Raw genomic sequence first — 24,896 nt, 5'->3', positions numbered from 1 at the left:
AGTCTGGTTTTGGGGGTAAATAAACTGTTTGTGCTGACGCTTTGTGGCGAATAATTTTAATAACATTATCGTTAGGTGGCGTGCAAGGATGTATTGAATTCCCGGCAACTGCGCTAATTTCAAAATTCGGTTATCGTTCTTTTATGTGGTGTTCGTTACAACATAAAAAGTATGTGTTATTTGTTTGTGTTTTCGTTTTTCAATTAAAGTTTCATGATCTTCAGAAGTAGCAGGAACTGTAGTACATATAGTTTTTTGATATATTCTCTAAGGTATTAGTTGAAGTTACGACATTTGTAATGAAATAACTTAAAAAAAAAAAAATTATAACATAAATATGGAAAAGTCGTCAAGGCGACGTCGAGGACGACGGAAAGGTGGGTAACTCTTTACAGGATTATTGTATTTTAATTCTAAAATCATAATTAAACCTAGCAAAGGCAAAATCAATAAAGTCTATGAAAATGATTTTACCAAGTTTCTCAAAACAGTCAGAAATTTAAATTGTGCTACTCATCTATAAAATAACAATAAAATAACGAGGCAATAACTCTTATTTTGTTATACAGTTGATTACGTGGATGTGGCCCCTTCCACAGACCTCCCTCCACTTGTTGAAGGCGAACTTCGTTGTTTGCTTTATATCACAGTGGGTGAGATAGTGTGGGGAACCACCGCCCCCGCACGACCTGCCCCAGTTTCACCCGCACATATTCGACTGCGATGGTGGGGTGAAGCTACAGATGGAACATTTTTCAGGTATTTTATTTTGTTCTTGATTACATTGACTTACAGTAATTGATTCGTTATTGGTTTTGTTGGATTTCTTGGTTAGGGAAAAATTGAATGAACAAACTTATTTAAAATTGGATGTTAGTGCAATATAAAAGCAACCAACTTAAAATTTTTAGAAATTTTAATGTAGTGGAGCCTATAATATATATATATAAATATTGTTAGTGTTTGTTTTTTAACAACAGCATTTATAAGTAAATATAAGTTGTAGTTAATATCATAGGCGCCAAGTTTTGCTTCATTCATGGGGTGGCCGGCTATAGTGACATAAAAATCGTATGACGTAATAATCATTATGACGTCATAGATGACGGCAAATGTTTAGAGCAGCGCTTCATGTGCGAGGACATGCAACAGGGCAAAGTATTGTTCAGTGCGCGAATAAGCAATATAATATTAATTGGGTTGCCTTAGCAGATTGTTTATTACAACATAGTAGCGATTGTGACGTGGATTTTAAGCGTCATAATACCAATTGACGCGTTGATTGTTTGCATCACAATAGCGATTGACGCGTTCATTGTAAACCTTGCAAAAGTAAACTAAATGCGAGTGTTTTATGTTTGAGGTCAGTAAAGATTAAAGTAGCTGTGTTTTATTAAACGTTTATATTGGGATTGGCATATTTGGCCATAATTACACTGACTTACCAATTGTTTTCTCCCAATCAAAACAGTTTAATGTTGTTTACTGCAGCAACACGTTTGCCGATCGCAATGGGTGTTCCACGAGTACAACATTCTCTACTTAAAAAGTTTTAAATGTCATTTTTATGATTGTAAAAATAAGAACGGTCCTCAAACCTTCGTTTTATATTTGCATTTCAATTTTGAAAAAAAACAACGATCTTCCGACGTGCATAAACATTTCACCTTTGATTAGCGAGTGAACGAGAAATAATATAGATAAGGATTGCAACATCGTGCGCAATTGGACAGAAGCCAAAAAACATCGTTTGTTGAAAACACCGCACGAGAACCAGAGTTTCATTACGTTGTTTTTCACGAGAATAAATTCACAACGATTGCTTCGCTTGTTAGGTGTGGAATGTATGCTACCGCATGCGTCTTCCTTTATTTCCTACGCCGGCGCAGAGCGTAAAAATGTGACGCTCATACACGATGTTTCGATCTCGTGGTGGTTGGGCAGTGGGCACATTCCTCCAGATTGTTATATTATGAAACGTCATAATTAATAGTTACGTTGTAATAGGGCAAGTGACAAAACAATTGAACGAAAAATGTTCCAATACCAAGCGAAGGAATGTAATATGGAATGCAACGCGTGTGTGCGTGCGTCTTAGCACTTTCTGGCTGCGTGCGTGTCTGCAGAAAAAAGGACCGGTCATGACAGCAAAACAGCCTCCACGATTTTGACATATCACTTTCCAGCCAAAAAATCAAAAATTTTAATTTTTGTCAATTTTTTTTTTTTTTTAATAAAAAGATCTATGGGGTGGCCATGCCACCCCAACACCCCGTAACTTGGCGCCTATGGTTAATATTTATATCTGCACACAGTCTTACATGCTTGTAACTATTTTATATGTGATTTAATTTTTATGATATAATTTAAGTCCATTCTTTAGGCCACAAACTACTAGAGATGATAGACCAGTGAGGACAAGATGTCAGTTTGGGATCCGATCTGGACCAAAGCAAATGGCAGCATATTTTCATGATATGGGTTCAGTCACGTTTGATATTCAAGCCAGTCCAAAAAGTCTTCCAATTGGAAGAGTACAGGTGATGCTCTTTAACATTTTTAATCTACACCTAATATGTTGGTTTTAAACTTTTAACAGCCACATTTATCTGCCCTGCTTTTTGTACATGCCATAGTAATATGAAATGTATTTATCTGCACCTAAAAGTGGTAATGATGTTATGTTAAATGGTAAATACTGATCTAAACGTAACCTCAGGTACCTGGCATCTCAAGTTTATCAGCCAGCAATCCAATCCGAGGATTCTTCCCCATCATCTCCTCCTCCTCCAGGAAGATGGGAGAACTCCACATCACAATGAGCTTCAAACCAGTGAGAGGAGCATATGATGACAGTGATACTGGAACAGATGGTTCTATCTCTGTTAGGTGAGTTGATTTTGTTACATGCAAAAGTGGAACTGCATGTTTATTTAATACACCAAATAAACTTTTTTTTGAATAGAAAATTCACATCTGATATTTAGACCTAGGATGTTTTACTACTTAGTCCAAACGCAGTTACACAAACCAGTTATCTGGAAATTGTTAGCAATCTCAAAAGTGTACGAAGAAAGAAAATAATCCAGTGTATATTGTAATAGATATTAGAGCCCGACCGATATTGCTTTTTTCAAACCGATATTTTAATGCACCTAAAAAACTTGACTGATTAAAACGGAAAAATCTGATATAGCTGATAAAAATAAACTAACAGGCTTAATTATTATTAATTGGCTATTAGTGAACTTGTAATTACTTAATTGGTTAATTTGTAATTTTTTTAAACAAATTTTACCTCCCTTTCATTAAACAAACATTATATTTATCAGCTAATGCAGTTTATTTGTGTATCACGTTGACGCGTAAGTGACCTAAAGTAACCTCGACGTTACACGTGCCTGATAAACATGACATGCGGTGGACGCGTGATCAGACGCTTTGACCTAGTTTAATATATGTTAGATTTTTACGAACGAGTTGAATTAGGTATACGAGTGAGTTTTGTTTATGAACAAGGTATCGCTCTGCATTAATTCTTGCGTACGGACGTTGCTGACCGTCTGGTTACTTAGCGCCGATAATATCGGCCGTTTTTTGCTCTTGCCGATAATCGGTAAATCCCCAAAAATGCGGCCGATATATCGGCTAACCGATAATCGGTCGTGCTCTAATAGATATGTCTATTTAAGTTGTTCTTTCTGATCCACAGATCTCGTACAACAAGTATAGGAGGAAGAGGAAGCCGTCGTAGCAGCAGATCAAGGAATTCAAGCACTGGATCAAGGTCACGCTCTAACAGTGCTGGGTGGGTATTGAATTCTAAAAAAATAACGAAGTTATATATTTAATAAAACTTGTCTATTGTGCCTGTATGCCAAACAATCATGAGTAAATAATTTCTTGTTTTAAAAAAAATATTTTTATGTGCACTATTAGCAATATTTCTCTGCCGTGTGGTAGCCTAAGCGGCATTTGACTGTTTTTTTTTCACTGGTCCTTGCTATTACTATCACTGGTATCTCCCAAACTTCAATCACTTGTATATGACAAACAACTACTTTGATTTCATTTCAAGCAGTAGTCGAAGTCGGCGTAGCAACAGTGGAGAAAGAAGAAGAGGAAATCCTCCCTCCTCCAATAGGAGGTTGAGGAGCAGGAGTCGATCAACTGAATCAAAAACATCTTCCGCATCACAAAGATCTAGATCGGGTACACGATTTTGTGGATCAGGCAATGCCTTGACTCTTACACAGCCCCCAATTATTTTGGGGCTGTAGTGTTATAATGGAAATGATTATCGTTTTGATGCTAAATCTCCCTTTTCTTTGCTGCCTTAATTAATTTTGTCTTTGCTATCTTATTCATAAAGATAAATAAAATATCATAAATCATTTTGTATGTTTTTAGTTAATGGTTTGTTGTTTCTTTAATATGTTCATCTTTACAGATAAATTAACTAAATTGATGAGGTTTCCACATGTCATAATGCATGTTTTTTACACACTGTGAGTGTGACCTACCTTCATATAACCATAACTTTATATTTCATGATATTCAGGTAAAGTAGTTGGTTCCCCACCAAGTACTTCAACCCCAGTAAATCAACCAAGAAATGAAAATCCCACTCCACGTGGCATTGATGCTATGCTCGAAGAGAATGGTTATGATTTGTATGGTTGTAATGATAATGCTGTACACGGTAAGCTTGCTTGGGGTCTGTATCGATTGTAAACAGTTTTAATGTCTCTGATTAATGTGTATATCTATATTAACCAGAGCCGTTGCAATAATATGTCATCACATAAAATAAATCTTAATGAAATTTTTAAAATCAAATATGTTAATCTATTTTATTCTACAGTGTATAGAAGCTATTTAAAACAGAAAAGCATAAAAGCAGCATATTTTGTTGGTCACTTGTTTTTGTAAAAATTTATGTACATGCAAATAGTGTATCAACAGTCAAAATTTGTCACAATTGTTTTGTTTTAGAGAGAATAATAAAGATCAAAACCACCGTGTCTTCTTCAAAACCTCAAATCCAACATCCACCTACAGATGCAATTACTGGTATGTTATAACAATATATTGACCACTTATATAACTGGGATAATTTCCGTGAATCTGGCCCTGATTTATTGTGAATGAACTTGGCAATTCATTCAAGTACAATCAATTGTTGTGATGTATATTATTCCTAATACAGCACCAGTAGCCTCTAATTTGAATAGAATAATTTAAACTATGTCTGCACCAATTTACATTTTATAAAAAATAGTATATAAATATTAGTCCATTACCATTATCCTTCAGTAAAATTTGTATTTTTTTTATTTTTGGGAGTATTACCCCTTCTAAAATTCTGTTACGTATGTGCATGAATTTAGTTCATGCGGAATTATCGCTTAAATATTCTAAATGTTGCACAGCGTATTGCCACTTTTCTATCATAAACCAACTTTTAGAGTTACTGAACCGTGGTAAGCAACTTCGTGACGAGATGACAAGATGTGCATTATCATCGGACACCGTGTTCACACGACCTGTGTCTGTCGCTCGCCACCAAGTGGAGGAAATTAGGCAACCAACGCACATGCCCCAACAAATACATCAGGTACTTGTACATCGTACATGTTATTTTACTAGCAAAATTTAGCATGTTTTACCCGATACAATTAACCAGCGCTGTGGGTTAGTGGTTGGCATGATCTCACTTAAAGGTTACCAGTTTACCACTGCTACCATTGTGAGTGTATGTGGCCTTGGGTAAGACAATGTGCGGCAATTGCTCCAATCCAGTGCTCTCTTACGGGTTATAAAATAAAAATAAATAACCCCTTGAAAAATAATCACCCAAAAAGCTACATACATGGTAACCTGTAAGCTGGTACGAAGTGTATGAACACCCGTGTTATAGCGACTGCCGTTGACCTGCCACACAAGGCTAAAAAGCGACATTAAATTGTTTATTAACTTAGTTTTCTTATGTTTGTATTTGTTAGAAACTATGGGTATGATTATAAACTAGAAAATGTACTTTAAATATTTTATATTAACATTATAATTTCCACAGCCACCCAAGGAAGTTGAACACGTACCTTCCCAGGTTCCCATGAAATATTGTCCAACCTTAACCCACCCACCCACTCCAGCTATCAACGAACACAGGTAGAAATAAGATTCTATGTTAAAAAATATTCTCTTTCTGATAATAGGTAGAACACATTAATTCAATTGATCATTTTTTTAGTTGAAACAGCATTTTTCTCAGTAAATTTTGTTATGTGACATGATAGTGTTACATATATCGTATAGTGCAAATAGATGGCTTTTGCGCAATCACACTGTTAACTTTGTTAAAACAACCATAATTTCCCACCACACCAGGTGCGACACAGATGTTCGTATTGTTGATATGGTGTTGGGAGCTAAGGGTTTGCAACATGATATTTCTATGTTCTCGGACATGTCATCTTTTGGTTCCACAAGAGCGAGCATGGTATCCGAGCTTGAAGATCCACTTCATGATGTTTCAATCTTGAACCATCTCTTCTATAATAACACGGTAAGAACCATAGGCACCACATGTGCCACATTTTTTAATTTTTAGAAAAATTCTGCAGCAACACTGTTAAATAGCAGTTAAGTCATTAGCCATTAGAAATTAAACAAAACTTTATTGATTAATGTGGAAATACATTAAACTTTGGCACTGATTGTTTGTATAGACGCTTAGCAGTACATCTATAATAGGCAACAAATTTTATAAAAACGCATAAGATGCGGTGGTAGTTTAAATTTGTTTTACCCACATTCTTCTGAAATATATCTGGCATATTGTTTGTAATGTACACTGAATAATGCAATGCAGGAAATTCTGGGGTAAGCCTGCCTACCTTGCCACCCCATGTTTTGCGCCTATGTTAGTAACAAATGTCTCTTTGTTACTATTTTTATGCATATTACTGTAACATAAATAGCAAAGTGAAATTAACAAAACTCCTGTGCTTAGTTTGTATTTTAAATATATAAATACAATGCAAAATTTCAATTAAACTGTTCGAGATATTTTAATTGTACACTCATATACCACATTTGTTCCTATTGTTAACATTGTAAATATGGTCGAGCTATGTTCATATTCCAATCTAACTGTCATGTTTGAATTCCCTTTGTTGATCCAGGTATACCCAACCACCAATACAACAACCACATCTTCACAACATCAACCACACACCACTGTTACCTCCTATTCTAACCAGACAACCACCCAAACCAACCATCAGGTATGAAAACTTCTGTACATTCCTACACATCTCCGGAAGAACCTAAGATGACAATAGTTAGATGCATTTAAATATAGTTTGTCACAAATATAACAACGTGTTAAGTTTGTTTTTAGTACACGGGATATATTAATACTTTTTTCTCAGATATATTTTGTCCTAGCAATTTTTTGTACACGCACAAAACACGTACAATAGATTGAGAACCAGCCTATTATAGAGCTATTTGTTTATGCTGTAACGTTTGATAATTAACTTATTTTTCACATTAAAACTTAACCTGTCTTTAAAAAGCCATTGGAAATCTCTGTCCATCCAAGGTTGTGTAACCATGCTTAAGCATTGATCTTTTTTTTAAAGAAAATCTCAGTCTCAGCAATCCACAAACCACCTACCCAACCTACAACAACAAGTGGTCACTCTGTAGAAAAACTTACATCTCTCGGTCATGTCCATCTTGCCAGGGTAGTCGTTAAATCTCTTCAGTTGAACTTTGACCTTGACTCGGAAGAGGAAGGAGTCAAAAGTCGAGTGAAGAAAACTAAGCAGATAAAATCCAAACCCATTCCTGCCCCGGCAAAAAATAAGAAATCAGGGTAGGATACTTTTTTGTTTTTATTTTTTACCAAGAGTACTGAAAATTATTTTTTTGCATTGTTTCCCATTATTAATAATAATTTTTAATTCATGTGCCCCCATACTATAATATTTTATTTTTTATGTTGTTATGATGCAACAAGAATTGTTCATGCAATAAGTCTACTGCTCTATGTGGTTAGAGTACTTGTTAAGGACCATGGATTTAGGTAGTTTGACCAATACCCATACACCTCTGGGTGGGACTCGTCCTTCCCACAACTACCGAAACATTTCACAGTTAACCACCAAAACATATAACATATTATTTTTCTAGAACTTTCTTTGTTGAATATAAGTTTCCTAAGGATTCACAGCGAGCATCAACAGCAACCGCGCACGACGTAACGAGAGTCGCATCAAGAAAAGTCACCCCAGGTGTGTAGTGGGCTGGGATTTATATTTTATTGCTCGTGTGTTTTTCTTTTAACTTTTTCATGATTTAAATATGTATTCTTTGTCTGGAAACAATAAATAAAACAATGCACTAAAATGGCATTCCGTTTATAAAGGTAAGAGTAAGACGTTATTTTCTGAACACATTTCAACTGGTGGTTGATGCTTCATTGTAGGCTATCATTTTATAATGTTACTCTAGTGAATTGCTCCTCTTATAAGGTAATGCATTTCAGTACTTTTAATTACCCACTGCTCGTGCAGTTTTGTAATCTACATTCCTGCGTTTCTCGCTTTAGTTTATTAAATATAATATAGGATATTAGATACTATATTATATTGATGCTGTTTAATTACATGGTTGTATAGGAGGGTTGGTGAAATTCGACCAACATTCTATTTTCCCCATCCGATTCAATGCGACAACCGTCACCAGATGGATGAGTGACAACCTCTTGTTTCACATCTTTCACAGGAAACCAAAAGATAAAAAGGTGGCATAATTATTTATTTATGTTAATTTTTTTATCAAGCTTACTAATATCGGTATGCTTTTGTTTACAGGATATTTGTGGATACATTTGTATCCAGTTTTAAACATGACATCCCATATCTGAACTTGCTAGGCTAATGTAGGTTACATGATAGTAAACATAACAGTTACATTTTTCATAACTGTTTTATTGTTGAAATTGAATGACCAGTATTCCAAGTTAAATTTTTGGTCAGTCACATTTTTGTATCAGTATCTCTTTAATTACAAAAAAGATAAACCATTAATATTAACATTGTTGTTTGTGTTTTTTCTCCCTTAATTTAAATATTAAATAATCAAACAACCAACCCCCTCACCACCACCACCAGGCTTCACTGATTGGAGTGGCAACTATTCCCTTGCATGTCGTGATCAACGATACAAAGTTATCTTACACTGGTACCATCAATGTAATGGACCATGATGCAACTTCCAAGTCCATGGTTGGTTCTGTAAAGGTAAGTTTCAGCAGATCTCTTATGGGTTGTCTAAATTGTCACCTGCTGTCATTGTTGACATATGTATTCTTAGCTTGTTCTTTAAGATCTCATTGGTGAGTTCTTTAAGAACACAAAAACAGCCATTTATTAAAAATAATATCCCTTCCCCTGAAATAATTTCCCACAAAATTAAATACATGTAACTTGTAAGCATGCATGAGGTATATGTAACAGCACTTCCTGTTATAATAGCTGTTGTTTGGTGAGCATAATAAGTTTTTATTCATTCCTATAAGCAGTTCTAATTTGATCAATCTTTCTAGTTTAGTAGTTTACAGTGTTTTTTTCTCTGTTATATTTACATATTGTTGGTCCCACATCAATGCAATTAATTTTAAAATCAAACTATGGAAGTGAATTTTCCATATAATATATTGAAAATGAAAGACCATTATATATTTTATTAAAAAAATATATTTATTGTAGGTTTCTATTGAACTGACGGCTGACAGCAAAGACTTGCCACGGCAGATGTCACCTGCCAAACAACCTTCATCAGTTACAACCCCTAACCCATATACAGTATCAAAGGTCATAACAGAAGAGAGAAAAACAGACGAAGCTCGATATTCCCCAAACAAAAGGTGGGGTTGTATGGTATATATTATTCCATATTTGCATGCCTTTATTTACATTTTTTAAATTTCGGGTAGGAGTTTTACAGTAAACCAGCTGTTCCAAAAGAGGGAGTTTCCTTTCTGAAAATTGGTTTCTACTAATATAAAAAATCGTGTTGCTATAGGGCAGTCGAAACATTAAAATGTCACTTTTTCTAAAGAGCAATTTCAAGAAAATAATTCCTCTTTTTTCCGGTAAATTACATTATGTTAGAACAGTAGAAAAGCTAGATTGTATACACTTAAAATTTTATTTATGATTTTTTTAATAAACTTTGCTGATTATCTTTTAGGGGAATTCCCCATGAGGTGATTCCCGTGCATCATAGTCTGGGACAAAAAGTATGCATCTCAGATAACATAGAAACAACATATTCTGAAAATGAAACTGCTGCACCAACCACCACCATACTACATCTGTATATTATGCTGAAAGAAGCAAGAGATATACCAGGTCAGTGGAATATGGAAGTGTGTTTTTATATTTCTTAGCTTTCTTTAAAAAGTACCCAATTCACGTCTATGTTATACAACATTTCAACATTTATTTGCCATGGAACATTGGTTCGCATGCCTGCTTGTAGCTTAGTGGATGCATAGAGGTTTGATCTGCTATCATTGTCGACATATGTGTCCTTGAATACGACAATGAACAGCACAACCTGATGATGTTGTTCTGTAAAGCAGACGTTAATGGCGGTTCTTTTAGATCACAACAAACAACTGCTGAAAATTTTATTTCTTTACCAGCTACTCGAGTGACGTGTGGTGCAGACATGAGTCGAAATATTGATCCGAACGTTTACCTCGTGTGTCGAGCGTTTGCATCAGATGAACCTTCCAAGACAGGTGTGGTGTGGAATACTTCAAATCCTAAGTTTGACTTTAACTTGGTGAGTGGAACTCAGCTTTACTGATGCATTAAATTATGTAAAGTTATGACTTTATAATATACACATCACACATGCTCACTTTGTCTAATATCTTAAAATGAGCATTTTTTTATTAAGTTGTGTTTCTAACATTTAATTTCTTAAACATATTTCTTTTTATTAAAAGGTTATGCAAATTTAAAACAACAATTTTATTCCAAGGTGTTTTAACTTTTGTATTGGTCCTGTTTAAAGAAAAAGGTTTTATGTAATTAGTAATGAAGTATTTTTATCTGCTCCCAGGTGACTCCAGTTAAAATAAATAGCGCGTTGTTTACAAGAATGAAGGATAATTATGTGGTAGTTGAGGTGTGGACTAAGGTACCCACTGAATCAAACCACGCTGATAAACTGATGGGTTTAGCAAAGATTCCACTTCATCTGTTCTATCAGTCATTAAAGGATCCAGAAATAGCACGGTGGGTCATATATATAGGATTCCTTAAATTGGTGTAAAGTGATTATCATGCATGTTTCCAGTCTACAAGTTCAAGGCTTAACACTGCTACCATTGTAGGCATGTGTCTTTGGTCAAGACAAGAGTTGTCTGAACTGTTAGCAAGAAACTTACACCCCTAAGAAGGAGCGTGGTGTGTGAAACAAAACACCTATTAATGTTGTGGCTGGCTGTATAACATATGCAAGCAGTAGAAAGTAATTGCATTTTGTCCTAAATTTTGGATTTTACACTGAAAATTAGACCTGTTCACAGCTCTATATGTAAAAAATATAATAAAGTATCTCACACATTTCTAAGCTGATATTCTATATTTACCATTCCCCCCACAGTGCTGTATTAACATCTCACTATCCACTTATATCCATGGATGGATTCACACCGATAGTTGATGTGTTCACTGGCCATGAAAGAGGAAAATTGAAAGTCCTTCTTGCACTTGGTACCCAGGATCAGGTATATGGGGAATATGCTTAAAATAAGCTGGGTTTAAGTTATCACACCAGGGTCATGCTTGCTTGTTTGGCTCAAATATTAAATACACAGGGTGCTACCTATTGTCGATGGTTGTCAAAAGTAATTTTATGATAATGAATTGTGCATCTGCTTTTATGCAGCTATGAGGATTTTAATATGATAGGAATTTAATGTGTTTAAGACAGAGACAAAAGGAGACCTGTATTTGTATTTCTTTATGAATAGAATGTTAAAACAGTTTACAAAAGTCACATAGTCTAAAGATTTTTTAATCATTTTGTATAAAAATCACGCCGATGTTGTTTGTTATAAAAAATATTAAAATTTGTTTTTAAAGTTCAACTAAAAGCGATTTAAAATTATTTTTCTCATTATTTAGATTTGCTCACTGAGGAAATCTAAGGAGCAGGAATCCTCCGTTCCTGTTCCTCCTGATCCGCATCACTTAGATGATCCCACAGATGCAGAGGATGTTGATAGGAACATCATCGGACCTGTACAACATTCATTTGAGATCAAGATCATCGGGATCCAAGGATTTAAACCTCTCGATAATCAGGTAGAGAAACTTTCAAAATCATTTTGTCTGAGCTATATATTCTATACATTGTGCAATCTGAAATATCCATTTTTTTAGTTTGGAAAATTTAAAATTCTCTGGTTACTTTTGGGAGTTTTAAATATTTAGTTACATCAGAAAATTGTTTGTTGGATTTTTTTAACTTTTTTAAAAAATGTATATGATAAAAACAGTTAAACACTGTACTTATATTAATAAAAACAGTAAAACACTGTACCTATATATGATAAATTGATAATTTATTTTAAAAAATGTATATGATAAAAACAGTAAAACACTGTACCTATATATGATAAATTGATAATTTATTTTAAAAAATGTATATGATAAAAGCAGTTAAACACATTTTTTTAGTAAAATAAAATGTTTTGGTTTTAAAATGAACCAAAATAATTTGTCACTGGACCACATCCACCACACAGGTATGGGGGGAGACGGATTGTTTCGTTCAATATGACTTCCCAACTCAATGTAAAAGTCCTCCAGATGTTGGAGATGAATCTTCATCAGATGATGATCAAAGAGGTTCGAATCTTCAGATCAATTCATTTTTTATAATATTTAACAGACAAACTGTAACAATAATTTTTGTATGGTAATAACTGTTAAATGTAATAAATGTTCACCTAACTTCAGCTTTAAAAACAAGATTTTTCAGTTTCAAGTTTCATATATCTTAAATTATAAGTATACAATTATAAATTTAAAAATAACATAAACTTTACAAATAATTGATTATAATATTGTAAAAAAATGTTTTAAAAAGTATTTTGACTCTTTGCAGAATTAGCCCGAATGAAATCTTATCGAACAGACGCGACACTCTGTGTCCCTGACCCACATTTTCACCACTTGAAGTCTCACTCCTTCCACCCACCCTCCTCAGTTCCGGTTCAACGAATTTTACTCTCAACCTGTTCCGGTGTGGGGAAACACCCAGGTGGTGGAATCCCGTTTGAAGTATGGTCAAGGTTCTACTACCCAAATGTCAGAGACCAACTACTTGCCTCGGTAAAATTTTTTTTTATTCAAAAACTTTCCATAAAGTGTATTTATGTGTAGTAACTATTGTTGTATAATGTATGGTTTAATTCTTCATAGAATTTCTAATTTTTTAATATGCACCATGTTTTTTTTGTATACCCATGTTACAATATTAGGGAAGTCTCATTGTTTACTAGTTGCTTTTGTTATTATAAGTTTGTTTTATATATTTGCATACCAATTTAAAAAAAGTTAAAAAAAGAGAAAACCTAAACCTTGTTCAGTTGTATTTTCATCTTTATTTAAACTGATAGCAATATTGAAAAGTGAGTTACATACAGAATACCTAACACATTCCTCTGCCTCTTCCATTCCTGATCTTACAACCTCAGTTTTCTTTTCCCAGGGATCATTACCGACCGCAAAACTTTGCGCTCTTATTACAATGAACAACAACCGAGTCTCCGAGCAGACTTTCCACATACCCCTTGTGTTCAGTGACCCGGAACCTGGGTCATCGACCTCAGCTGGCAAACTTCAAGTATCTGTGAAATATAAATCATCAGGTGAGGGGGTAGCATTGGAACAATAATCATGGTTTCAAGATGGATATATAACTTGCAAAATTCACAGACTTCATTACATGCATTCCAGATTTCTTACTGTAATCTGCACAAAAATATTCATAGTATATCTGTTGAAAAAGAAATCGTGTAGTTTTACCAATTTGCACTGTGCCAACTGTAATGCTCATGCAATGAGGTAATATGTCAACTCTGGTATAAATCTTGAGACCCATGTGATGCCGTAGCATAATACCTCCATAGAATAAAATCATAAATCCGAAAAAATGATAAGAATTTAATCATAATTTCTCTTTTCCAGTGTCATCAATGAATGAGGTGAAACCAGCGCTTGATTTCGGTCGAACTGTGAAGCTGGAAGTTGGTGTCATACGAGCAAGTGGTCTTCAGTATGCAGCAAGACTCGCTGCTTCTCTGATATCTGATTCTGAGCTGAATTATTGTGCAGGGGTTGGCGTAAACACTTATGTGATGATGAAACCATCTTTTGTTAATAATGAGGTAACTTGTTTTTAACATGGTAACTTTTACATGCAAGCAATTTTATATGGGAGAAAACTGAAACCAATGTGATTTTTAACTTTTTAAAATTATTAAAATCATGAAAACTTTAATTGCTGCATTTGAAATCATTTTATTTACACAATACAAATGTGGCATCTTTAGGAACTTATATGTTCTTGTCCTCTTTTATTGCCCATTGTTTAAAATTCTTCTTTTTACCAATGTCAGATGTTTAACTGACATTTATTTTAAAAACTAATGAAATTTTTTTCTGGTAGTTTTTAACCAGTGAATTTTTTCAGACACTTCGTAAAACACACTGTGTGTCCCGCTCCTTTGCCCCGGACTTTAATCATCACTTTGAGCTCTCCTGCCCTCTTGTGGAATACAGGGATAGTGTTTCGCCGATATCTCTCGCTAGTTCACTTGCATCTGGACAGCTTGAGTTGGAGTTGTGGCATCGGTAAATTTTTAGTTTATTTTAAGAAGTCAGTTTGCCAATTATCCATTATAATAAACTTAACAAAAAATAAATCTAACACATAAAAAAGTAATGGTTAATTTTTAAATTACTTTTATTAGTCTGTTTCAGTTTTAAATCAGAACATTTATTTTAAATATATATTAAATTATATATAAGGACCTCAGACTTCAGTTGCAAAGTTTGAGAATTGGGATGGGAGTAAAATAATCTATAAAATAAACCTCTCAAATAACAACAAAAAAAAACTGTTCAACAATATAGGATCTATAATCCACCAGTGTGCGCAACTCATAATAATTATTTCTAAATTCATTAAAGTCTTCGTTGTTCTTGCCCCTCCTACATACAACAGTTAATGGCTCTTTACTAAAAACATAAAGAATAATATGATGGCTCTTTACTAAAAACATATTTCAGGCACATATAGCAGTTCAATGTGATTCTATTCTATTCTGTATGGGTGAGGTCTGTGGGTTTAGGCCAGACTTGGTCCATTACCCCAACACCCTTGTACGTCCGGAAGTGACATCCTCGCTGTAGTGAAGTTCTTTGTACATCTTCCGACTCTAGTGTTTCAATCAAGTTCCGTTTTCTGTCCCGATTTTTGACCCGTAGGACTCCATCTGCGGACTATTTCTGCGAACTCGTTTTCCGAAATGTGATTAAGCATTGCAGAAAAATTTTGTTTAAACACGTATAACAATTAAATTTTATTAAATTTCACATAAAAAAAACTTTCATTAGACCTTCACCAAATGATGGCAGAAATGCTGGAGATATTTTACTTGGACGAGCAAAAATTCCAACACAAGATTTATTAACCCACACCACTGGTAAGTATATACCAAGTTACCAACTCTGGTATATATTTAGTCCCATAAGGGTATTGCATTGAAACCTTACCCATATATAACAGTATATTTTGTTTTTCTATTTTATAAAATAAGTTACATTTAACCTTAGGACCTTAACCCTACAAAATAAAATGTATGTATCGTTATGAAACGAATCAATTCTGATACAATAATCTTCCATCCAGGTTTAAAAAGATGGCATCAGCTGACTTCATTAGATCCGAATAAAAACAACTCCCCTGTAAATGTTGGTGCCATAGAAATATCATTATCATTCACATCACGACCGGACCTTGAATTACTTCTTCGTGCAGCCAAGTCAGTGGGGTGGAAGCCAACCACTGTTAGTGACTTGTCACGTATGCTTGTGGCTGATAGTGTGGGTGTGCTGAGACCTGTAGAGGAGTTGTCAATTCCTCACAGTGTTATAACCGCATGTGTTACTGTAACAAACGCATGGTTTCCGACCCAACATGCACTGGCTGCAGATGGCGGGTTAGACAGGAAAGCTCATGTCTACCTACATTACAAGTTCTATGATAAAGACTCTGTGACTTCGAGTCTCTGCTCTGTGGCTCCTCATACATTAGACAGCAACATTGCGATGGCAAAACTTGCTCACCGTCGATCATTCCTCTGTAAACCATCACAACCCCTTGTGTGGTTCCTACGAGAAGAAACCTTACAGCTACAAGTTTGGCTCACTTACTCACGGTCTGAAAAATCGCATCGCCGGCCATTGGATCGTGACGTGCTGCTCGGCACTGCGCATGTGGACCTCTCCACCATGCTAGTAGGTGGGCTGCATCGTCAACAACACATCAGTGGTTTGTATCCACTCTTTAAAGCAGGAGTGGATGACCTTGGTGGAGCATCAGTACGTGTGTACGTTAGTCTCAACCCTGGTGACCACAGCAAACCTTGTGATTTTGAAACATCAGATGATTTCTGTTCCATATCAGAATCTATTTTATCAGAATCCAACGAATCACAACCAGATTCCCAACCACAGGAAACTTTGGTTACAAAATCCAACGAGTTCTCATTCTATGCTGCTGTGTCAGTAGAAAGAGCAATGCACCTTCCCCCATTATCCCCAGTCCAAGATGATCAATCTAATAAAACAAGTCGTTTTGTTTCCTATCAAGTCCTCACAGGAGACAAAGACACAACCACCATCACGTGTGCTGTCAGCAGCTCATCTTGCCCTGTGTGGAACGACAGCAAGCAAGTTCTTCTTGACAGAAAACTTCTTGATCCTGGAGGAGGGAGCGTGCTCTTCCGTGTCTGGGATCGTGAGTCCGGCAACGAAGAGGATGTAGTCATAGCAACGGATCGAATGATTGGGTTTGCAACAGTCGATATATCTGTTCTAAGCTCCGGTTTTGGGGCAGTGAATGGTTGGTATAATCTTCTTGACATTCATGGCAACTGCCAGGGTCAATTAAAAGTAGCAATCACTCCAACGGAACCATTAGCTCCCAACCAAACAACAACACATGACAGACCTACCAATCAACCTCTGCAACAAACACCATTCTCAAACAGCATATTGCATTCGGTGCCTATTTCTATCCCAGTCCAAACACCTTCAGGAAGCATGTACTACCCTGGTGTTCCAAGTTCAGGTCAAACAGTTGGTTCCACATGTAAAAATAAAGAAAACATAACTCCTCACCCAACATATTACGACAGAAATCATAATTACGAAGCACCCCATCCTAACATAACTTCAGTCTCAGCTCTCCCACCACGCACATTATATAATCATGATCAACAGCAAGCGTGTCTGCTTGGTACTTTACAAAAGCAAATGAAAGAGCTTGAAGAAATCAAACGCAACTTTAGCAGGAGGATTCCTAAACCATCATTTAAACCTTACATATCAGATGGCCAACCATTGATAGAACCAGATTGTGAACCAACTTCTGCAACGAATTCTCCTATTTCAAGTCAAGGTGAAAACACAACAACAGCAACAATGCAACTATTGCAATCTGACAATGTATTGCCCACACCGACTACAACATCATACCCAGCTAGTAAACCCACCGTACACATGTCGTTGTTCAAACCCAATAAAAAAGATTTTGATGATTATGACGAAGGAATGGCCGTCAGTGACAATGAGTTCTCGGATGTAGAGATTGTTTGTCCTCGTAATCTAAATCAACAAAGCGTAATCGATCTCCCGCCACTAGGTAGCGATAAAGATAAGCAGCATGAAGATGTGGCATCATTTGAACCAAATGAAGAAGAGGACTTGAGGAGGAGCAACACGGGAGATGACTTGGATGACACCAGCCTCTGGTTATCACGATCCGCTTCTCGGATGGATGAAGAACATGGTTTGGATGAGGAGGATGGTCTGGATGGAAGTTACTCCCGTGATCCTGTTCAACATGAGGAGACCATCTTGAGGATTCATAAAGACGACGTTATTCCAATTGATCCATTTATCCATGAAAAGGATGATGAAAAGGATGAAGCATCAGAAACTCTGAATGAAGAAGATGTGGATGTTGTTCATGATGATCATGATGCACTTTTGCCTCCACATCCTCCACAGGAAGATGTCAAAGCCCAGGATCATGATTTGGAAAATATTTCTGAAAAATCCGATGTAATTGATGAAAGTTCTGAAGTTCCCACAGTTAGCCAACAAGATGATGATGAGGTTGCTCCTGATATCCAGGAAGAAGAAGAACAAAAGATAGAAGAAGAAAAAGAAGAGGAACATCTGTCCTCCTCTTCCGAAGACACTATTCTAGAAATTGTTGCAGATCCTGGAATCAGCATTGAGATTGAATCCCCGGTTCCTTTCCAATCTCATCTCATCCTCTCCCCTCGAAGAGTTGCGAGCCCAACCATACCTCCTCCTGATCACAGTGAGGATACGAAATCTTCAGATGAGGATCCCTGTCCTCCAGCATCATCAGGTCCAATATTAGATCAAAAAAACCTTCCTAATTTCTTTCCTCCTAGCATGGATTTGATCAAATCAATGAGAGCACTGCAGGCAATCACAACAGAGCAAAAGGTAGATTAAATATGACTATCTAATTATGTGTCCATTGGCATCATTGCACAGTGGAAAGAGGACATGTATGTTAATATATAAAATACTCTGTTTTATTCTTCATGCTGCGGCTTGAGCAAGACACCCTAAAGTTAGCTGTAATTGTCCTAAGCCAGTGGTGAGTATTTGGTTGTCCAAACTGTTAATCATACAGGGTAAAAAAAAACAAGTTCTTATGAAGTTGCACAATTACTTGCAAGTACGCACAGTATGTTGCAGTAGTTTTAATGACTGTCTTTTTGTTACTAATTCTCTTTAATCTTCATTATCGTATTCAAAGAGATAAATATCAATTTCGATTATGTTTTCTTATTAAAAGAATTTATGAAGAAAATTGTTTCTGCAGCATAACTTAACCAAGAAACATTCTTCTGCAAATGAAGAAACAAATTCAGATCCTCAGGGTCAAGAGACAAGTCCTGCATCCCGCATCACCAGGAAGAAGTTAATGAAACCTCCGACTTTTAGTGAAGAGCAAACCAACAGACTCGCTAAAATCTTCAATTCAAAATTTGCATCTGGTTAATCTTAATAAATTAAACCATATATTAGGACATATCATACCGTTTTTATTTTGCTGCTATGTTTGTTTAAGTAGATATATATATATTTTTTGTACTGGTATTGTTGACTTTAGTTCCTGTATCGAATTGTTGTTGATGATCCGTCCCATGACTATGAAAACATCCTCGTTAAAAGGTGCCTTGTGCCAAATATCATTACACACGTCTTTGTGGATTGGAAATTAAAAACTTTACTGATTTTTTTCTCCTCCATTGGTTTTGCTTCGATTTGTTTTAAGTGGTCTTAACTTTTGGGTTGGTTTGACAGTTTGCATTGTCACTGTAGCATTTTGCATAAAAGAGGTTTTGAAACAGTGTGGTTGATTTATTTACTATAATTGTAATTAAGTGTAGCATTTTAAATACATTAATGATTAGTTCAGCATGTATGGACTAGCTGGAAGATAAGTTGTTGCCGGGAACCACTCACCACTGTTTCCGGCAGTGTTTGGTAAATGACATAAGTGTCGCGTCATTAGAAAAGTTGTGTCAAAAATATTTGGGCTATGTAGCTTAAGTTTAGGGATTGTGAAGTTGTCATGTATTGTAAGTAAATATATATTAAATTGTCCAGTAATGCAGCGAATCAATTTAAACATTTTAGCAGTTTTGCTTTTGACGCATGCTTCAGTCAAAATTTAAACTATTCAAACACTTTCACAAATCGCACGTTTTGGAAACGGCTGATAAGCGGCAACGTTTCCATGTGACTAACTTTTTGTTTGCGCGCTGAGTGTAGTGTAGATACACCCAAAGTTGGATACACCATGCGCGCTCGTTTTGTTGTAGTGATGAACGAATAGGTTCGACAATATAGCTGCTGTCTGGCCTGGTACAAGTTTTGTGTTACCGGTACAACAACAACAACAACTTAACGGCCGATGATACGCGAGTAGTTGAAGTAGTCACGCGCCTGTACTGAACTTTTCTGACGTCTCTTTAGTTTAGCGTGAGACGGGACACGTACGCAAGTGTTTCAGACTTGTGAAAGAGAAACTATCAGCATAGTACACTAACAGTGTACTATACTACCAGCGTTTCATGAAGTAAACTTTATTTACAAGATTAGAGAAATTAGTCTTACTTGGAACTGCTGCATAGCATGCAAACAAACAGTACTGGGTAGAACTAAATAAGATAGCATTGATTATTGAATTATTTCCGTGTTTTGGTAAACGTAAGTTTACAGGTAAGCCCCTTTGATGAATCACAGCTGTCTATGTCGTTGAATTGTGACGTCACAGTATAGCAGTTGTGACGTTGGTTAGTTTACACTTATTGCATGTCATTTGTTTAGCTTCAGGCATTTTAAGCAAAGTAGTGTTTAGCGAATATCTCTTAAGATAGGAAAGCCTGGCCATAGCGATTTATGGCCATGTAAACAGTAACACTTAACTGACCCCCAAAATGTCTACTATGCGAAGACGAAAGCCCAATGACCTGATCACGGACAAGGGCGACGATGGCTCCACAGCAACAAAACCCACTTCCCTGACAGGTTTGCTTTCAAAACTTACAAAAACTTATATTGGTACAATGTCGCTTTAACTTAGTTCACTGTGTAATTCATATCAGATCCGGGTCTCTTCAGCGATGACGAAGAAGAACGAGATACCGCCAGTCATACTTCTACTGTCGATAGAAGCAGCATCGCTTCTACTTCCAAGCTAAATCCTCGGGAACCCAGAGTGGTTTCATTTTTTGATAATGCGGATGGTCATTCGTTGGACGACAACGATGAGATCGGCGGAGATATTGAGCGCTTTACAAATTCCATACAGATTGCTGATGTGAACAAGGTAATGTATAGCCATGTGTCTATATGACCATATAGGCCCATATCGCCCATGTATACAAAGTATCTCCTAAATGTAAAATAAGGTAAACTTCTAGCTACCTGTGTTAGAACCTAGCACCTAAACTAAGTTCTTGTTCTTTTGTTTACCGTTCCTTGTTTGCTTTAATAACTTTTCGCATTCCATGGCCTTTAAGCGTGATTACTTTCCACAACTCGGGATTCGTTTGCTTTGTTAGTGGAACCATGGTATCTTTAGTCTATGATGAAACGCATTTTTTGGAGGCGGTGTCACAGTGTATTTTATAACTGCCACGCTTTTTAACTTTACCCATTGTATGTTTTTAACGACTGTCGTTTTGCTCTTTATTCCCTCTACGTTTTTTCAATGAACTTGGCTATTGTTTTCAAAGAGATAAATGAAATATTAAACTCAGTAGGAGAGGGCGAACGGGACACCTTTAGCACATACTATCAAAATATCGTTTTAAACAATCAACAATTAACGGTCTATGGGAGCTATGAGGATGCGGGTTTTTATAATTGTTTAAATGTTCTTTTTTCGCTATATCAAATGGGCCGGACTAATAGAATGAAAAGCTGTCCCATTTTCCCCACCCTACTATATATTATGGTAAATGAGTTCAATCAGGGCTAACTTTTTTGCAGATCGATCACGCAGGTCTCATAAAAGAGATGCACGATAGGTTCAAAAAGAAATCGCAGAAGTGGGAAAGGGAAGCTGTTTCTTATACTCGCTGGTCGTTTGGCATCAACTTTTTTATCCTTATGATGCAAATGTGCCAAATGCTTATACATCAGCTGGCTGAAATATTTGACATAACCTCAAAACGTGCTCAAGTGAGTATAGTAATGCGCTGTAGGGATCAATAGTAAATGGAAATATTATTTCTCTCGACCCGTTGAATTAGACTCCACGATTAGCGTTTCTATATATTGGCTTACTTCTTAAGTCCCCCCTCCAATAAGTTACGCTTATATGGGGTGTATAACACGACGTCGTTCACCTGTGTACATAGGTCCAACGTAACTTTCAAATGGCTTAGTCTTTAGTAACAGTTTGCAGGAAATATGGCTTTAAAACATTAAAAGTGCAGGTGAGACAGAGCATTGTGCCCCGGTTTGGGTTTTACCGACGCCTGGCTCTCCAAGATTCTCGATACAATGTGACTTATTGGACGCAGGCCGCCCAGTGTCTCATCGCTGCACTAACTGCACTGATTGCTGGACTGCAGATGAAGCTGAAGCTGACTGAAAAGGCAGAGCGTTACAGACGGGGTGCCAAAGCGTACGGTCGACTGCTACGCCTTAGCACATACTACCTGATGCTGCTCGAAAATGGCGGCAAACTAGAAGATGTTACTGACCTGTGGAGAGAAGCGATGAGGAAAGAAGGGAAATGGATACCGATGGTGAAGACCTTCATGACGATGTGATGTCGGTTCATAATCCGTTACTCCTAAAATACACTTTTTGTGGCGCAATACAAAACCTATATACCAGTGTAAGGTGATTTTTTTAGTAAGTGATATATACACTGTCCCTGTCGGCTATACGTTACGAAGTACTATATTTTTTAACTTTTCTGTAACTAATAATTTCGGTTTACATGGATAGAAGATGGATGTACTTTTATACTTGTGTGCTGGGGGGTCATCAGCTACATAAATAGTTACTGCGTATAATACACCATGAGGTTATTTTGTTTTTCTGACTGGCCAATTTCATGGGATATACATATAGTGGGGTGGGGGAAGATGGGACAACTTTAATACATAATATTCAAATAGCCTGATCGTATTTTAAACAATTAACAACGGTCTGTGGAAGTCGTGAGAATACGGTTTTATAATTCGTTGAATGTTCTTTGTTTACTACCAAATGGAAAGAGAAAACTAAACGAAAAAGTGTCCTATCTTCCCCCACCCTACTATATTAGTAGCTATCGGTAATTACCGTGAGGTGTCTTAAACAAGGACATAAAAGCTCATTATGGTATATAAACATGTCTTGCTCAGTGGTTTGCGCGCCTGCCTCACACCCAAAGGTTACTTGTTCAAGGATCGTCGTTGCTACTATCATGGGCGTATGCGTCCTCCTGGGCAATACACCTCTGTCAGCACCACTGACAAAATTACATATGTGGGAAGTCGTAAGCGGGAAAGAAGTGTATGAAACAGAGTACTCGTGTTTTAACGACTGTCGTTTTCCTGCCAAACAAGAATAAAGCAAGTTATAGTAGGGTGGGGGAAGATGGGATACCTTTGACACATAATAACCAAATATCCTGACCGTGTTTTAAACAATTAACAACGGTCGACGGGAGCCGTGAGGATGAGGTTTTATAAAAAATCGTTAAAAGTTTGTTTACTACCAAATTGGAGGAGAAAATTGGTTGAATAGGTGTCCCATCTTCCCCCACCCCACTATATAGATTCTTTTATTTATTGAAGAATGCGTCCTAACTCGCAGATCACCCATTATAACGCTAGCACTCTAACCACTGAGCTATACTGCTCTATACACGAAATAACGTTAATATATAGTAGCGACGGGAAAGATGGGACACCTTTAGCACCTAATATCTAAATGTCCTGTTCTTGTTTTAAACAATTAACAACAGTCTACTAGAGTCGTGGGGATACGGTTTCTTTTTGAATATTCGTTGTTTACTACTGATTGGGATGATAACATAGAAAGAAAAGGTGTCCAATCTTCCCCCGACCTACTATAGATCAAAGCAGCTGTATCAAAATGGTGTTAAAATTAAAAGTTTATTCGGACAATGATAGATATATTAGGGTGGGGGGAAACGGGACATTTTTAGAACGTAATTTCGAAATACCCTGATCGTGTTTTAAACAATTAAAATTAGTCTATGGGAGTCGTGAGGAAACGGTTTTATATTTCTTTGGATGTTTTTTTTTTGTTTATTTCCAAATGGAACGTGAAAAAAAGGTGTCCCATTTTTCCTCACCCTACTATATTGAAATAGGGAACATTTTTGTTCAACTTAGTGTGGTTGCCGCTAGAGGCGCCCTTAAGCCGTACACTGCTACGCTTGGTATCACACTTTAGTAATCTAAAATCAATATAAATATTATATTACATTTTGGTAGGTATTACATTTTGGTAGGTATAGTGGGTTGGGGGAATATGGGACACTTTTTCCTTCGATTCTCTCGTCCCATTTGACAGTAAACAAAGAACGCTCAAAGAATTATAAAACCGCATCGTTACGACCCCTATGGACAGTTGGTTTTGTTTAAAACACGATGAGGAATCGAATAATTTTCCATTATATGAGCTAAAGATGTCCCATCTAACGCCGCACTACTATGCGATCCAAAGTTACCAAAATCCCAGAATATTTTGCAATAAAATTTACGGCTTTCGCAATATAAGTTACATCTTTCGATGTGAGTATGTAGTAAAAGTTACATAAGCAACTTTCGTGTAAGTGGTATTAATAGAGCTAAGTTAACCCCGTCGTGGAATTTTACATATTGCTGGGTTGTAAACAATCGTACTCTGTTTAAGCCTGATTTAAGGATCGATGCGCCCGGCGAACAAACTTAGTCAACCGCTGTTTCGCTTAATGATATATCG

The 24,896-nt window shown here is 36.3% G+C and overlaps 2 protein-coding genes across 4 annotated transcripts; both read left to right on the top strand.

The window, feature by feature from the left end:
• Positions 1 to 202: 202 nt before the first annotated feature.
• LOC100184665 (C2 domain-containing protein 3) lies at positions 203 to 19,786 on the top strand. 2 transcript variants are annotated; one of them, XM_018817769.2, is made up of 30 exons: positions 203 to 377; positions 570 to 759; positions 2,384 to 2,540; positions 2,720 to 2,889; positions 3,713 to 3,808; positions 4,079 to 4,212; positions 4,562 to 4,702; positions 4,996 to 5,073; positions 5,469 to 5,617; positions 6,077 to 6,171; positions 6,391 to 6,568; positions 7,188 to 7,289; positions 7,650 to 7,885; positions 8,203 to 8,303; positions 8,691 to 8,815; positions 9,186 to 9,314; positions 9,783 to 9,940; positions 10,267 to 10,427; positions 10,724 to 10,866; positions 11,149 to 11,324; positions 11,695 to 11,818; positions 12,219 to 12,398; positions 12,842 to 12,944; positions 13,204 to 13,430; positions 13,810 to 13,969; positions 14,289 to 14,488; positions 14,794 to 14,954; positions 15,720 to 15,808; positions 16,015 to 18,869; positions 19,255 to 19,786. In XM_018817769.2, the coding sequence occupies exons 1-30, from the start codon at positions 338 to 340 to the stop codon at positions 19,432 to 19,434; spliced, it is 7,038 nt and encodes a 2,345-aa protein (XP_018673314.1). In that variant the 5' UTR covers positions 203 to 337; the 3' UTR covers positions 19,435 to 19,786. The 2 variants fall into 2 exon arrangements, with proteins under 2 accessions (XP_018673314.1, XP_002123804.1); XM_002123768.5 differs by having other exon boundaries at positions 204 to 377; positions 4,082 to 4,212.
• Positions 19,787 to 20,567: 781 nt separating this feature from the next.
• On the top strand, positions 20,568 to 22,791 carry LOC100179921. 2 transcript variants are annotated; one of them, XM_002127879.5, is made up of 4 exons: positions 20,568 to 20,969; positions 21,047 to 21,270; positions 21,936 to 22,127; positions 22,385 to 22,791. In XM_002127879.5, the coding sequence occupies exons 1-4, from the start codon at positions 20,879 to 20,881 to the stop codon at positions 22,721 to 22,723; spliced, it is 846 nt and encodes a 281-aa protein (XP_002127915.1). In that variant the 5' UTR covers positions 20,568 to 20,878; the 3' UTR covers positions 22,724 to 22,791. The 2 variants fall into 2 exon arrangements, with proteins under 2 accessions (XP_002127915.1, XP_002127895.1); XM_002127859.5 differs by having other exon boundaries at positions 20,580 to 20,969; positions 22,472 to 22,791.
• Positions 22,792 to 24,896: the final 2,105 nt, after the last annotated feature.

This window comes from Ciona intestinalis, chromosome 2, assembly GCF_000224145.3.
Source record: "Ciona intestinalis chromosome 2, KH, whole genome shotgun sequence".
Taxonomy (NCBI): domain Eukaryota; kingdom Metazoa; phylum Chordata; class Ascidiacea; order Phlebobranchia; family Cionidae; genus Ciona; species Ciona intestinalis.
Note: the sequence above shows the minus strand (reverse complement) of the source record. Positions and strands in the feature narration are given on the sequence as shown.

Coding starts and splice junctions, on each gene's coding strand:
- LOC100184665 (XM_018817769.2), top strand. CDS start 338: ATGGAAAAGTCGTCAAGGCGACGTCGAGGACGACGGAAAG. Junction 7,886..8,202: donor GCAAAAAATAAGAAATCAGG/GTAGGATACTTT, acceptor TTATTTTTCTAG/AACTTTCTTTGTTGAATATA. Junction 14,955..15,719: donor GAGTTGGAGTTGTGGCATCG/GTAAATTTTTAG, acceptor AACTTTCATTAG/ACCTTCACCAAATGATGGCA.
- LOC100179921 (XM_002127879.5), top strand. CDS start 20,879: ATGTCTACTATGCGAAGACGAAAGCCCAATGACCTGATCACGGACAAG. Junction 21,271..21,935: donor AGATTGCTGATGTGAACAAG/GTAATGTATAGC, acceptor ACTTTTTTGCAG/ATCGATCACGCAGGTCTCAT. Junction 22,128..22,384: donor TAACCTCAAAACGTGCTCAA/GTGAGTATAGTA, acceptor TTAAAAGTGCAG/GTGAGACAGAGCATTGTGCC.